Here is a 16,561-nt window from a genome sequence, read left to right as displayed (position 1 = left end):
CACTTTCAGTTCACTTACTAAGTACCATGAATACTATTGCTTTTAGATAGCTGTGCTTTACTTCTTCTCAGAATCTCCATGAATTGATTCATTTCTGTTAGTGTTCCAGCAGACCTTCATGTATTTACCTGTTAGATTGAGCTCTGCTATACTGGATTTTTTTTTTAAATTTCCTTAGTATATAATTTTAATTTCCTTAGTATATAAACTCTTGATTTGTCCTCTTGGGCTGTTCTTTCTTACACTTGTTTACCCTTCAGTCTCTGGGTGAAATAGTAATAGAGAAATCTTGACATTCAGATTAAGTTTACATTCTTTTTAACCCACTTTCTCTTATTTCTCTTCTTATTTCAGCTTTACTTCTAGAAGCCCAGTCAACACCATTTCAGGTCACACCTTCAACTATGGCAAATATTGTGAAAGGCCTGTATACTCTCAGACCAGGTAAGTGTTCGTTACTTTTGTTTGTTGGACCTGTTTGTTTATGTTGTAGCCTTACCCAAGAGGGCAGCGGTTCTATGTATTTTTTGTGAGGCCTAATGGTATTTGGATTTGCTAGAACAAATTGAGTAGATACTCATCATTGTGAAATGTAAACTCAGAACTCACCTGGAACTCTTTCTCTACTTGTGAAAACCAACCGGTTTGGTTTTTGCAGGACCTGTGAGGTAAATACAAGAAATAATTTGTAGGCTACACATTGGATAAAACTGAATCTCATGTTTGGTCTGAATCTCTGTGTTTGTTATTAGAGTGTTTCTCCTTCACTTCCTACCCCGTGCTGCAAATATGCACAGACATACACATTCACAACTCCGTCTTCTTGGGCCTATTATGTATCTTGCAAGGAATTGAGAAGTGTTGGTAAAGTTATAGTCATTTCATAAGGATGTTTTGGGGAGAGATACAATCAGAAGAACAGAGTCAAAAACCAAAGATCACTATATTCAAAGGCATGGTTTATGAATTATCTTAGTATATGTATTTTAGAATAACAACATTGTGGATATAAAGGAATCCCAGTGTGCTTTTATATATATTCCTGTTTGTAAGCCAGAATCTCAAACTTGTCGTAGAGTTGTCTAGCCAATTACAAAATGTCTATGGGAGAGAGATTATATAAATTGTCAGGGTAGAACATTATTCTGCAACCCATAAACACAAGGGATGCTTTTTAGACAGTAATTACCTTTTCATGAAATTCTCTTGTTGTATGAGGATTAAATGAAATAAAACATGATATAAAAAGCTTAACACAGTACCTAATAACATAATAAGCATGCAAACATTAACTGCTGTTACTACTATCAATTTGAGTTTAATGGTTATTTTATAGTATTTTAATTAATTGATGCTTGTTTGCCTAAGTAATTTAAAAGATATGTGAGAATTTAGCTAAAATGGAAACCAAGTAAAAACTGTGGTACCAGCAGCATGGACTGTGATTTTAGAAACACCTTCTTAGGCAACTTTAAATGATTAGTGACTTCTGGAGTATTCAGATTTACAGTTATCTAAATTTAGATCTAGGTCTTGAGCTCTATTCTTTATAATTTTTAACAGAAATTACTTGTATAAAGCAATTATTTGTATAACATAGCAAAAATATTTTATCACATATGTCCAATAAACTGTTTCTTTTTCTAGTTTCTCAGAATTTTGAAATTTATTTTACTACAATGTGATGAAAATGGCTCATGATTTTTTTGTATGTGCTAGGTTATGAATGATTTTTTTTTTCTTTTATGTTGGAAGGCATCCAAGTGTAGTATGACAAATTGTACCTCCCAGGTAGACAGCTTTGTCAGCTCTGGCTTTTATCATAAGTAACAAAATTGCAGAATAAAGCTAATCACTAAAGGTAGCAGAAATTGTAGATACATGTTTATCTAAAGCTATTTTATCCAGGTTCAAGCTCTTGTAATAGGATTTATACTACTTGTGAGGAGAATTCTGTTCGAGAATCGTCCTTTTGAAAGGTGAATTTTATCACCAACTAACCTTTTGCTGCCCTAGGCATTTTCTGAGATACCTTTAAACAAACTTTGACATTTACTTGTCTTGCCAGTGCCCATTATGTTCCTGGTTTATTAAAGCACTTTTATTCACCTGGTAGATTAAGCTTAGAATATTTTAAAAGCTGAATTTTGAATGTAGAAGTTTCTTGCATAGCAGTGGTTTTCAAGTGCTGGTCTTCATGTGACTGCATCTGCATCACCTGAGAGTTTTTCAAGCTGTAGATTCCTGGGCTCTAATTCTTAGAGATTCTCATGACTTGCCATTTTTGTTTTGTTTCTGTCTGGTCTTTAGAAGCTCAGTTTAGAAATAGTTTCAGCAATCCTATTCTGCCTTTTTTCATTTAATACACACTCTTTGTTTCTTCATCTTTACTTTAATAATCACCTGGAGTTCCATAAAATATCAGGTAGGTTTTCCTTCTTCCAGCTCTGACTGGTTAGTGGTTCCCGGGAGCATGTTATTGAGACCTTTCTAAAGCCATATATGAGCTGAGCTAGACGGAGAGACACTACTGAAAATGTTTTGCCATGAGTTTGTGCAAGGTGAATGGTTTGGCCCTTGTATTATTGCAGTAGTTATTTGCCATCTTTAACTTACCTATTCTCCTGTTAGACGTTTTTTTACTTGCACTTTTTTTACTTGACCATTGACACAGCATGTCACAGCATCAAATGAGGCTTTTTCTGGTTTAGAATTATTTACTCAGTTTATAGTTTTAAAAGTGGGCTTACTGGATTAAAGAGCACTGACACTTTTATGGTGTGTATATATATGTATATACATGCATATATATATATATGTATATATATCTCTCCAAAATGTTTTCCAAAAGGAACATTTGAAAGGGCTAGATTGCTAGATTAAAACAATTCAAAAGGGATAACAGTGTTAATTGAGGACCACCAAAGAAGGAGAATACTGGTTGCATCATGCCCTTGATGCAGGTGGGTATTATTTATATTTAATGTTCATTGAGTAGAGGGAAGAGAGTATATTTATTTTAGCTTGAATTTTTTGAATATTAACAATTTTTGAATATTCCGTTTATTTTTTCTTGTGAATTATCCGGTCCTGTCTTTATTTGGTCTTACTGATATGTACAGATTATTTATAATAAAGATACTAATTCATCTTTGTCATGTCTATTGCAAATATTTTCCTGTGACTTCTCTTTGCCTTTTTATTTTCTATAGATTAGTCTCTTGATCTTTTTCTTAATAATTTGATAACCACTTAATTCTCTTTACTTTATATATATTTAATCTGTTCTAATTTAACATAGGTGAAAAAAGATTTTTATTTTCAAAGTACTAACCAGTTATCTCCAGCTCACTTATTAAATGTTCAGTCTCTGCGCCCAGCCCTTTTCTGTGTTGCCTCTTTTTTTCCCCAGTATGTTTACTTATTATTACCTGTACTATTCTATTCTGGGGCCAGTATATTGTTTTATGAGGCCATTAAATATGAAATGTCTGATTTCTAATCATAAGTTTAGTTTATTGTATCTCAAACAAGAAGCAGCACAATTAATCAATGTGCCTAAACTGTCAACACAGTTTTGCCATCTTAATGGTAGCTTGCTTATGCCAGCAGTGAAGAAGCCTGGAGAGCAAGTGGTGATGAAATCGTGAAAGGCGTTTTCCACAGCTTGTTGAGAAATGAATGTTTTTCCTTGTAAGAAGTGGTCCAAAGCCTGGAAGAAGTGGTAGTCAGTTGGTGCAAGATATGGTGAATATGGTGGATGACAGAGTTTCCAAGTCCAATTTCTGTGGTTTGAACAGCATTGTTTTTTGCAACATGTGGTCTTGCAAGAGGATTGGCCTGTCTCTATTGACCAGTCTCGGCTGCTTAATCACAAGCATCCTCATCATTTGGTCTAACTGGTTGCAGTGGACGTATGCTGTAATTGATTGACCAGGTTTCATGAAAGCTGTAGTAGATAATACGAGCTCTGGACCACCAAATAGACACCGTTAGCTTTTTCTGATGAATATTTCACTTTGGACTGTGTTTTGGCACTTCATCTTTATCCAACCATTGTACTGAACACTTGCAGTTGTCAAAAAGAATCCATTTTTCATCACATGTCACACAGTGTGGTATAGAAATGGTTCGCCTTTATGTCGTGACAGCAAAGAGAGGCAAGCTTACAGACGATTGCTCTTTTGACACTTGTTTAATACATGCAGAACCCATCTCTCCAGTTTCTTTACCTTGCTGATTTGTTTCAAATGGTCTAATATTGTTGGAATAGTAATGTCAAACCTTGCTGCTAATTCATGTGTAGGTTGAGATGGTTTCACTTCCACTATAGCTTTCAGCTCATCATTTATCCACCTTGATCTCAGGTCACCTGCATGGGTCATTTTCAAGATTAAAATCACCAGAATGGAACTTCTTAAACCACTGATGTACTGTGCATTCATTAGCCACGTCCTTCCCAAACATGTCATTGATATTTCAAGGTCTCTGTGCTGCATTGGTTCCACAATGTAACTCATATTCAACTTTTGACTTACCCATGGTTTCACAAAAATTGCTGTAAAAAATTTTTTTGAAAGATAATCGTAAGCCAAAACATACATTTGAAAGAATGAGGATATACTTTCACAATAAAAAAAAACAAAACAAAACAAGAAGTGTCAAAGTGAAATGTCAGAGATATCGACTGTGTCAAAGTTAGTACTTGAGGAAATCAGACATTCCATACTTAATAACCTAATAATTAATGGCTAATAGGGCTGGTATTTCTACTGAGCCCCTTCCCTCCAAATCCCCTTCCATCCAGAATTCTTTAGTAATCTCATATGTGTTTTCCTCCATATTTAGAATTTTCTATAAGATCAATTAAAAAATTTCCTGGGGATTTTTATTAAATTCTGTTAAATCAGTAAAATGTAAAAAATCTGCTTTCTTCATACTATAAATTATTTTTAGAAAGGAAATTTAACTTCTTTATGTTCTTTACCAGAATGAGATTGCATTAATTTTTTCCCATTTTAAATTTCCCAGTTTAATTTACTCTTTGAACAAAAGAAAACTTTCCCTTTTGCATTTCATTTAGTTTGTCTATATGATTTTCTTCATGAATCTTTTCGTTCCCTCACAGAGTGGGTTCAGATGGCTCCAACTTTATTTTCTAAATTTATTCCAAACATTCTCCCTCCGGCCGTGGAATCTGAACTTTCGGAATATGCTGCTCAAGATCAGAAACTTCAAAGAGAACTTATACAGAATGGTTTTACAAGGCAAGTTGCTTTTTTTCCTTTAGCGACAAAGTATATCCATTTCCCTAGGCCAGTATGGCTTGGCAGGGGAGAGGTGTCAAGGTTCCTGGAATGGGAACTAACTGTCCAGGCGTAAAAGGTGCTGATGCCACTGCAAGAGGTAGTTAGCTCCTTGTCTGTAGAAATTTTAAGCTGGGTTTTGATTTTGTGGAAGTTGCTCTTCATTACATGCATTTTGAAAAAGGGAGTTCTCCTTGGTTGAGCAGTTAGTTGGGCAACCTCCAAGAGCTCTTCCAACTTTGATTTTCTCCTATTAATCCTGAGCATGTGGGAAAACATTGTAGAGATTTTATGATCAGTTACAATGTATTTTTATGACTACACTGGCAAAGAGGCTTTAAATTCTATATTTCATATTTTTACTTTTGCTCTAAATTCTAGTTATTTCTTCAAAATTGGGGTATTTCTTTATACATGTCTAGAAAATTTGCCTCCCTTGGTTTTGATATATATACTTTGCTCATTTTTCTGTATTTTTTGCAACTCATTATCATGGCGATATCCCAGAAAATCTTGCAAAGTATATTTTTCAACTAAAATACATTGATATAAAATTTTTGTGATACCCTATGGGAAAACACCCTGTTACATTGCCAAATCATTTAAGTAATACCTTACATTTTCATAATCTATACTCTTAGCACTTTTGCATGTCTTCTGTTATTTGGATCCCTGACATTCAGGAAGAAAGTTGTAGAAAGGAATATGCCTGGCGTTTCTTATGCATAGTTGTGTCTACACATAGAAGGTTGAGTGTTGGCTCACTCAACTGGCTAGGGCAGGGGTTGGATCTTTCAAAAGTTCTGAGGCCAAACTGAATTTCAGAAAAACCAGCCTTGACTAGAATCACTGTTTCTGAGTCTCCAGTTTCAGCACAGATTAGGAAAGAAAGCAGATAATTTGTTGTTTGTTGGTCCATGGATTGGCATTTACTCCCTTTTTTTGTCCTGTATTTGTGTGGTAGTGGAAGCACTGAGTCATTTCTGATTGTTTATACCCTCACTGGCAGCTTACGCAGGAAAAGCTCAGTGAAGCTGTATAGATAGGCCTGGAACACCCGGCTTACTGTGGCTACGGGGGAAAGAAGGGCCAATAGGAAATCCTGGATGTCCAGAGCTAGTTTCACCTGCATGTGGAGGGGTTGGGTATATTAATTGCAATATTTCTGACATTAATTGCATAATTTCTCAATTATTAATAGAGTGGTATTATTTCCATACACAGAATGAGGCCATTTAATGCCATATTAATTTTACTTAATCTGTTTTGAAGACTAATTGGTATATTTATGTGGTTCAGACATCAAAATGATATAAGAAGTATACATTGAGAAGTTTTGCACCCACCTGTCTGTCTGCTCATCCCATCAAATGTCTATTTTATTAGTTTCTTGTGATTCCTTGTGGTATTTTTTTTTACATACAGATACAAGCAAGCACAATATCTGTCCTTATTTTTATTTCTTACGCGTTCCATTGTGCAGATATAGTATAACTTTTTTTTTTTTTTTTTGAGACAGAGTCTCACTCTGTTGCCCAGGCTAGAGTGAGTGCCGTGGCGTCAGCCTAGCTCACAGCAACCTCAAACTCCTGAGCTCAAGCGATCCTCCTGTCTCAGCCTCCCGAGTAGCTGGGACTACAGGCATGCGCCACCATGCCCGGCTAATTTTTTCTATATATATTTTTAGCTGTCCATATAATTTCTTTCTATTTTTAGTAGAGATGGGGTCTCGCTCTTGCTCAGGCTGGTCTCGAACTCCTGAGCTCAAACGATCCGCCCACCTCGGCCTCCCAGAGTGCTAGGATTACAGGCGTGAGCCACCGCGCCCGGCCAGATATAGTATAACTTATTTAACCCATCTCCAGTAACTGGCTAGTTGAATTATTTCTAGTCTTTTGCTATTACAGGCAGTGCCACAGTGAATAATCTTGTATGTGGATAATTTTGGGCCTGTTGCAGGTATATCTGGAGGGTAAATTCCCAGAAGTGGGAAAGCTGGGTCAAGAGTACGTGTGGTTGTAATTTTGATTAAGATTACCAAATTGCCCTTCGTAGGGGATTCTGCCATTTTGCATATTCACCAGCAAAGTTTCAAAGTGCCTGTTCTTTGTGGCCTTGCTTGTACAGTATGTTGTTATGCTTTTGGATTTTTACCAAGGCAGCAGGTAAAAATTACTTACTTGGAATTGTTTTAATTTGCATTTTTCTTACCATAAGTAAAGTGGAGCATACTTTCCTGTTTGTATTTCTTTTTCTGTAAACTGCCCGTTAAAGTCCTTTGCTCGTTTTTCTATTTGTTAGTCTTTTTTTTCTTGATTTCTAAGAACTCTTTCTATAGTAAAGAAATTCTTTGTCCAAGACAAATATTTTTCTCGATTTGTCTTTGCTTTTAGGTGACTTTTTGTTTTGTTATTCAGAAGTCATACAAAAGTATTTATTTTTGTCTAACTATATCAGATTTTCAGGTTTTTTTGTGGCTTACGTATTTTGAATTATAGTTAAAATTTTTTCCTTAAATGTTTTTAAATAAATGCAAAATCTGAGCATAATTTTGTTTTTTTTCTAAGCTCACCGTAATTTTGAAGTCTTTTTATGGTCTTATTCATGGTTTTATTTTTTATTGTAGCTGCCTTTTACTTTTGACTTTCATTCATGTTGTATTTGAATGTTTGCTTTTAATTTGGGATGAGCTTATTAATACCTTAAAAAAAAAAAAGTCTTCTGAAAACTTTTATTTGTGTGAAGCAGTGTAGGAATATAGCTCTCATGGCCTTCTGAGCACCTTGAGTTTGCTCTCTGGTACAATGTGTGGACTGTTTCAATATGTCCAGAGACACTTCCCTAATCCTAATTTTGAAACCGGAATAAGAGAACAAGGTGTAGGACTGCTTGGCATATAGTGGGTCTTGTGTCAGATTTGCTTGGGATGAGATAAATAGGTAACTGAGTTGTTAAATAGCCTCAGGTAACATCACCTTGAAGGACTCGCATGGCATTGTTCAGCTAAGGCCCAGTTGGTTCCATTCAGGGAAATACCTTGGATTTTTGGTGTAAGGTGGAATTCTTGTATACAGCTTCTGGCTGAGATTTAAATGTTAGGCAGTATTTGAAGAGGTGATAAAATTAAAATGTTTTAGTTTACAAACTGAATTGTGCCATTTTATAATTAAAACTTTATTATACATTTACTATAAGGATTAAACTCTGCCTCATAAATTATTCTGACAGGTACTTTGCACAGAGTAGGCCCTGCCAAAGCTGACCTGCCCAAGCTTCCCAGCTTCCCAAAGCTGCTGCTGAGCTTATTCGTACTGGCCAGAAAGGTCATGCACACGCCATACTTAGTAGCTGATGGAAAGGCTGTCTCTACTCTTTTGTATGGATCTTCCACATTGTCTTCTTTGATCACTGTTTGGCTAGGATTATTTTGGAAGAAGTGGTGTATAGTGATGCAAAAAAATTTGAGAATATAGTATAGGCTATCTAATAAGAATTCTGTTGCTGGCTATTCTGATATGAGCAGTCATTTTATGGTTTATGCCTAACCAGCCCATGATTCCTGTCCGGTGTTGTAAACTACTTTTCCATGTAAGATGATGTTCTACTTATGATGTGGGGGTCCTAAATAGGTAGCACACAGCTTTAATGTGGAGGGTGCAGAGTAAGTCTTTGGAATAATATGTGGATGTTGTCAAATTTATCTTCTTTTGCAGTTAATGGATTGATTCTCATTTGAGCTGGAATTTTTGTGAAACATATTGTTTAGGTGCCTGGAAATATAGAGTAGACTTATTTCAAAGCTAGAATTATCATATAAAAGCAATATTTTCTTTTTATCTCAAGACATAATTGAATTGATTGGGGAGGGGCTGGTGTCTGTTGTCAGAGATCACTGTGGAAGATGATCACTAGATCTAAGTCACCTAGGTAAGAAGAACCTATGTGTTTTAGCTGAGAGGGTCACCCCAAAATTTGGGTTTTTTCATTTAGTAATGGGTCTAGTTTTGAGATAGCTTTCCAGACTTCTGGAATTAGATAACATCTTTGGCAGCACTTTGGTACATCATATTTATATTCTTTCTTCCTGCCTCCTGTTGTTTTCACATCTGCATTTTTCTCCTGTTATGTTTGCATGTTCACTTTTTATTTAACCTTAGAGGGGTGGTAATGAAGGTTGTGTCTAAAAGTTGAGGTTGCAGATACAAAATTCTCTTCTTTTTTGATCATTAACTTATTTGTTACAGAATATTTGGTGACTGCTACTGTGATAATACTAGCATAAATATAACAATGTAAGACACTCAGTTGGCTTTGGCTAGGTGTAGTGTCAATGATAGAGGTATTTAAAGAGTGGCATGAGGGCCGATCTGTTTAGAGCTCTTTAGCCTGCCAAAGGCTAGCTCATGCTAAATGTTGTGCCTGGAGGAAAACCTTTCAGAGGTCAAGTGTCCTCTTTCTGCCAGTCAGAAGGCTCTTCACCCAGCCTAGCAAGAGGTTTCTGCCCTGGTCCTAAACGTGACCAGAGAAAGAAAGTGGGGAACTTTGGTTATCTGGAAGATTACTCAAAAGTAGGAAATAATGATCTGGGATAGCATTTTAATCTATCTGTGGGAATGTTTATGAATTATTCACTGATTTGTTAATTCAACAAATATTTATTGTGCCTTCTGTGCTAGACAGTACTCTACATGCTGGGTTGAACAAGACAGGCAAAGTTCCTGTTTTCGTGGAACTTATGTTGGAAGACAAATAATTACATGTAAAAAATAATTTCAAGTAATAATAAGTACTATGAAGAAAATAAAACAGAATAGGATAGAGAGCGAGTGACGAGCACATGTGGAGGCTATTCCAGCCAGTGTGTAAGGTAATGCCTTCTGAGGAGGCGACAGTCCAGCCAGCGCATAGACAGTGGGGAGACAGTGTGCAGCTGCCTGGGGTGGGGACAGTGTTGCGGGCAGAGATGTTAGTAAGTACAAAGGTGCTGACATGTCCTAGGGATGGAGAGCCAGGCTAGCTGAAGCGAAATGAACAGAGATGGAAGATGAGGTTGGAGAGGTAGGCAGGAGCCATGTCACAGGGCTGGGAAAATGAATTGGCATTGATTTTTAACTGTAAGGGGGGAAGCCCCTGAAGGACTTTAATCAGAGGCGTAAACTAATCTTATTTATGCCTTTACGTAAGATCACTCTGGCTCTTGTTTGGACTAACAATAAGGCTTGTGCAGTTGTGTAGAGAAGCGATGATAGTGGCTTGGATTGGGATTGTAGCAGTGCAGTTGGTGAGGAGTGGTTGACTTTGGATAATGTTTTAGGTCAGAACGCTCCAGAGTGAGGGGAAGGGGGCAATCAAGGATGACAGGGGACTTTGGCCCTAGTGGTTGGATGGATGGGGGTGCTGTTCATCGAGGTGGAGCACTGAGAAAGGAGTGGGGATGGGGTGGAGCCAGCATCATATTCTGGCTGTGGCAAACTGGCAGTATATCTAGTCACCTGGGGACATGGTGACAAGGCAGTGGGACCTACAAATCTGGAGTTTAGGGAGGAAATCAGAGTTGGGTATAGAAATCCGGGAGACTCTGGCATGTGGAAAGTATTTAAACTATGGGGCTTTTATGATCACTATCCTAGACTAAGAAGAATGTCCATGGAGAAGAAAAGATGGCCAAGGACAGACTAGAAAGGGAGGGTGGAAGGAAGGTCGGGAGTCTGTGAAGCCTAAAGGAAACAATGTTTCAAGAAGGAAGAGATCAACTGTAAAAATTCTGCTAAGAGACTGAGGAAAAAGCTAGTGAGTTTGGTCATTATTACTCACTACTTAAGCATTTTAGTCATTTGTCTGGATTATTGTCTGAGAAGCTGGAGAGACAAAAATAGGATTGATAGGTAGGACGGGAGCCTACTCAGAACTTCTATTGTCTGAACTCTAAAGTGGAACTAGAACTTCTTCTGTGTGTATTTGAGGATGAACTGGTTAATGTACATAAAGGTTCATGTTCTTCCACCTGCAAAAAGGGTATTAAGATACATTAAGATTGTGGGATTTTTTTCCAAGGCTTTAAGCAGTTTTTGGTTTCCAAATAGGGATTTTAGGGGAAGATTTTTAGTTACCCTCTCTGTTTTGTATTGGAAATTTGCCTTAATATGTTCAGGTAAGGACGTTGACAGCAGAACCCAGGTTTGTCTTCAAAGATGTATTTTAGTCTGAACCCATTTCCAGAACTCAGTGTAAACCATCTTTATAGATGATCTTTCCTTCATTTATATAGCTTCCTATATTGAAAAGACAGCTCTCTTTAGCTAAGAACATTCAGGTTATAAATGACTCAGTTTATGTTTAAGTTTAATGTCTATTATAAAATATGTTGTTGGGTTAGAACTGAAATATCTGCTATATTTCCATTATCAAATATGTCAATTCGTTTCTCCTGTTTTGGTGTGTGAAGTCAGTTGTTGACTGCGTCTTCTTTTCTTATCCCTAGAGGTGACCAGTCCCGGAAGAGAGCTGGGGATGAGTTGGCTTATAGTAAGTAATGATGTTCCTTCTCATTTTGATAGTTTTGTGATATAAGGCACACAGTGGTGATAACTGTGCAGTGATTGTGAACATAACCATGGTGTTCTCGTAAGGCATGATGTGTGATCAAGGTCAGGCTGTTCTGCAAGCTGTGGCAGCTCTGAAGGCCAGTCGGTGGTGGGGTTCTCAGGCAGTTGTCAAGAGGCCACCAGATTCTTCAGTGGCTATTAGGATAAGATAACGATGATCGGCCCCCTTGTGCTGCCCTCCAAGCCACATGGTTTTAGGGGGTTGGGGAAGAGGTGAGAAAAGTGTGTTGAATAAACAGATTTCTGCCATTATCAAATGCTGTCTGCAATTCACACTATTTCCTCTTCTGATGTGTTCTCAGACAGCTCATCAGCATGTGCAAGTTCCAGAGGGTACAGATAGTGAATGTAGTGAAAGTACTTTCCTTCCTGAAAAGAGGACACACTGGAGCTGCAGAGACTGTATTCAGAGCACAGCGGGGGCCTGCAGACACTCAGGAGCTCTGTCACAAAGCTATTCTTAGAAGAGGATGTTGGACTTCTTACTTTGGTTTGTAATTTTAAAAAACAAAAAACTAACAAAAAAAAAAAAACCCGATAAAAACAGTTGCTGCTAGACTTGGGGGTGATTTTGAAATGGGACAATCTTTTAATGAGTTTATATATAGATTCTGTGCGGAACAAGCATCTTGGAAAGTGACCATTGCTAAGTGAAATTCAACAGCCAAAATCAGCAGTTTCCTCCAAAAATATAAAAGCAGAAGAAGTTGTTTTTTTTTTTTTTTTTGGAAGCACTTGTTTTGTTCATTGGTGTACTTGGCACTTCGGCATATTGGTTTCACATGTCAAGATATCTTTTGCTTTAAAACCAAGCAGATCATTACAATACAGTATTTTTCACCCATAATCAAAACAACCCCCTTTAAAAGAGTTGGTCTTTGTTTAGCATTAGAAAGTCTTGTTAAAGGAAAATGCTAACTCTGCTTTTGCTAAAATGTTATCCCCTGTCAGTTCACAACTTTTTCCTACTCTGTGCCTTGAGCTTTGTGCACTTTGCAACTGCGTAACCATGTTGTCAAACTCACAAATGCCTCCTGGAGAAGTTTATGGTATCCCAAACTAACCCACAAGGATGGCAGGTGTGACTTTGTAGCAGGATGCTGATTAACTGGGAAAATAGAAACCTGTTGCACATTGGTCAGATTTGCCCCTGCTTCGCCAGAGCGTGTTCATATTAATGTTGGGGACCAACTCTTGTAGAGCATTTCCATTCTCTGTCACTTACCACGATTTCACCAGCTGCTGTAGGATTGGCCGTAGTCCAGTTTAGGGGTGGGTGGTACTTTAGCATTAAAACTCCCCTTTGAACGTTGTTGAGAGGCTGCTTCCTGTGATGCTTTAGGAAGCAGATACAGTTATTAAATCCAAATATAATCAATGGCATGGAGTTTCTGATCCATTTCATTTTAAATGAGTGAGATAATTACTTTTAAAAAGTCTGCAGTCTGCATCTTTTAAACATTGTATTTGAGTGTAGAGAAGTGGCCCTGCTGTTTGAAGACTCCCTTCCAGCTGTGGCAAAGCAGTATTTTGTTTCTCCCCACCCACACTGCTATTTAGTTCTTCATAAAAGTCTCTGAAGCTTATTCTAGCTGTTTTTGAAAGACAAAAATAGAAAGATATGGCAAGGGAAAAATACTTTTTCTTCTCATTTTGCTTGAATCTAAATTGAGCATAGACTTCACTCTATTGGGCTATGTCAGACTAATAGTATTTACCTCTTCAGAGAACTTGAGGGGAAAAATGATATACCAGGGACACTGTCACACTTCTGATTTGCGGATCTTTCATACAGCTGCCTCTGTATGAGTCCAGTTTGTCATTTTGGGGGTATGGGGCGGGTGGGAGATTAGAAGTGTGATATTGGGAGCAAGTCAGTCATCTATTAGAAGTCCTTGATTTGTAAAATTATTATGCAGAGAAGTAAAAGTAAAGGTTGTCAGTTTTTTTTTTTTTTAATTAAGTACTTATCGACCAGAGTTGGTGGATTTTGTGGAGGACTTTAACTGGACTCATTTAACTCCGTAAATATCTTGGATTGCATTGATGAACACCAAATTACTGTAAGAATTTATATAGGCTCTCACCATGACCTGTACAGTTTGATTGCTACCCCAGTAACATTTTAGTATCACAGAAGAATTCCATTTTATCATGGTGATCAAATTTTACTTTTCTCAATGGAATGCTTGCTGCAGGTTTATAAATAACACCTGGAATGGAAATCTCTCTTGAGTGGTTTTAATAATTCTGCAAGGAGTAAAATTGGAACATTTCTTTAAATGTGGATGAATTCTTCAGGATCCTAATAATACACCCAGGTGCTTTTTGTGGGAGAGAGCATTCTTTTTTGGCCAAAAACAGAAGAACTTTCCCTACAAAAGCATTGCATTATGATGTGGATTAGCATTAAAATTTTTGGATGCTTTTGCGTTAAGTTAATGGAGAAATATTTTATAATTCTTTTAATTATTGTGTATACTAACAAAAGGCTAAGTAAAGTTTGCAAAATTTAATTTCTCTAAATTTTTGCACAGTGACTGCAGCCGGCTATATGGGTCAGGGCTTGGTACTTACAGAGCCATGGTTAGAAGGCACTCTAGAAAGGTGTACACATTCTCCCTGTGCGTGTGTCCTGCTCGTTACTCATCTTGACCCCTGAGGTACATTGCAGTATGAAGAACCTATTTCTTTTAAGTTGAAATTAACTTTGCTTATTTATTAGGATTCTTGACAAAATTCTTAGTTTGCAGCATGAGAGGAAATAAGATTTTCCATCCCTTCCCCCACCATCTTGTATTGACTAAACACTATTTGCCAAAAAGTATTTTCTTCTTATGTTTTCTTGTATTCATCTTGCCAGTACAGTATACAGTTTTTCTGCCCCAGTGAAATCCTGGCTTTTGTACCAAATCGTTGAAGACAGAAAATTATACATGTAGATTCATTGTCAGGTTAGTCAACACATGCAATTGATTTGGCTAAACTGAGGAGTATGTCTGTGCCGCCTGAAACTAAAAAGAAAGGTCAGTCATCTTGAAATAATAACATGTGAAAGTAAATAGATCATAATTGTTTTGAGAGATGGTACATATTTTAAAGGTAAGCCTTAAGCTTCAGTAACAGTGTCAATTTCATGACCTTTGTTATCACAGCTGTACCCTAACCCGACAGGAATTACTATTTCTTTTCTGGGGGGCAGAAAGCAAAACCTGGTATTGTGACTATTAGCCTAATATAGTTCTTATAAGAAGAAACACAAACCTGGATACACGAGTTATGCATTGTTAAATTTTGTAGAAATGTTACTTTTTTTCCTGCCCCTTTTGTAAGTTTGCAGCAGTTACCCTTCACTTTCCTTGAGGTCTAGGATGAAAGCTAATTTGTGGGTAGATGAGACTGCAGAAGAATGGATGCTCAGCCCTGTACAGCTGCCACTCCCTTGCTGTATGCCATGCTTTCTGTTGGGTTGCAAATTTGCACACATGAATAATTCCTCAGGAAGAGTTTGCACGTGTATCACCTCGCAATATTCTGTACTGACCAAATAAGGGATTTGAATGTTTTTCAGAATGAAAGTGTAACTTCTAAGTGGTGGTCCGTACAAAGGTAATGGTGATCTAGCAAACAAAATTGGTTTCTGCAGTTATAAAGTGAGCAGGCACACTTGTATCATAGTATTTAAATAATCCTGCTTAATCTCCCTTTAAACAGAGTAACCCTTCCAGATTTTGTCTTATTATTGAGGTTAGCTGTATTTTCTTCCATTTTTTTTCTGATTTATAGCAGTTAATTATTTCCGTGATCATTATGCAAAAGCATTGCCCTTGAGCTAAAATTTAATTGTTTAATAAGCAGCTTTTATTAAAATAACTGAGCATTGTTTTATGAATGTACACTAATCTGAGATACTGAAAAGCTTTACAACTAAAAAGCAAAACAAAAAACCTACATTAGCTATCCAGCCATTGTTTGGATGTTTTGAGTTGATTTTTTACGGTGTCTCATTGGGTTTTTTAGCTTGGAATATTATGTTTATTTTAATCCAAGTCTAGGCCTCTTAAGGGAACATAAAAATTAAAGGTCAGAATGTCAGTCCCTTGACTGACACCTATAAGAGGTTTATAGGACCTTTTTGGTTGTGATTACTGTTTTCAATAAGACTGTATAAGATGAAGTTCACTTTTATCAGAAGTTAAAATGGAGGTCATAGGAATTCATGAGAAATTGCTCTCCTGTTATTTTCATTACCTTGTTGAAATTCACCCTAGTTCTGGCCATCTGAATATATGAAAGGAACCCTGTTCTTTTCTAAGTGAAATGATTACTCTTCTGTCTCTCTGGTTGATGAACCGAAGTCATCACTGACACCTTCCCTCCTCCACTGGCCAAGACCCTACTTTGCACCTCTCTTTAGAGCCCAGTGGAATGAGTTACATATACTGTTTCTGCTTATGTTGATGGAGGGGCTGTGGGAGAATTAAAGAAAATGCTAATTGGAGACCTATTCTTATGGGAACCTAGTATATATTGCACCCCTGCTGGTTGAAAATTACCTTCATTTCTGGTTGGACTGCATTGTTCAGAAAAATGTTAATGGCTTACAATTCTGGGAAATTTATAGTGTGACTCTGGGGTTAAGAATTCTAT

At 37.1% G+C, this 16,561-nt stretch overlaps 1 protein-coding gene across 1 annotated transcript in view; it reads left to right on the top strand.

The window, feature by feature from the left end:
- Nucleotides 1-13,926, top strand: part of CACUL1 (CDK2 associated cullin domain 1) — a 60,300-nt gene extending 46,374 nt beyond the window's left edge. The window contains exons 6-9 of the mRNA XM_069460587.1: nucleotides 355-444; nucleotides 5,129-5,267; nucleotides 11,788-11,831; nucleotides 12,214-13,926. Coding sequence (XP_069316688.1) covers nucleotides 355-444; nucleotides 5,129-5,267; nucleotides 11,788-11,831; nucleotides 12,214-12,254 — 314 coding nt within the window. The 3' untranslated portion in view covers nucleotides 12,255-13,926. The remainder of the gene's footprint in view (nucleotides 1-354; nucleotides 445-5,128; nucleotides 5,268-11,787; nucleotides 11,832-12,213) is intronic.
- The last annotated feature ends 2,635 nt before the right edge of the window (nucleotides 13,927-16,561 follow it).

Source organism: Eulemur rufifrons, chromosome 28 (genome assembly GCF_041146395.1).
Source record: "Eulemur rufifrons isolate Redbay chromosome 28, OSU_ERuf_1, whole genome shotgun sequence".
NCBI lineage: Eukaryota > Metazoa > Chordata > Mammalia > Primates > Lemuridae > Eulemur > Eulemur rufifrons.
Note: the sequence above shows the minus strand (reverse complement) of the source record. Positions and strands in the feature narration are given on the sequence as shown.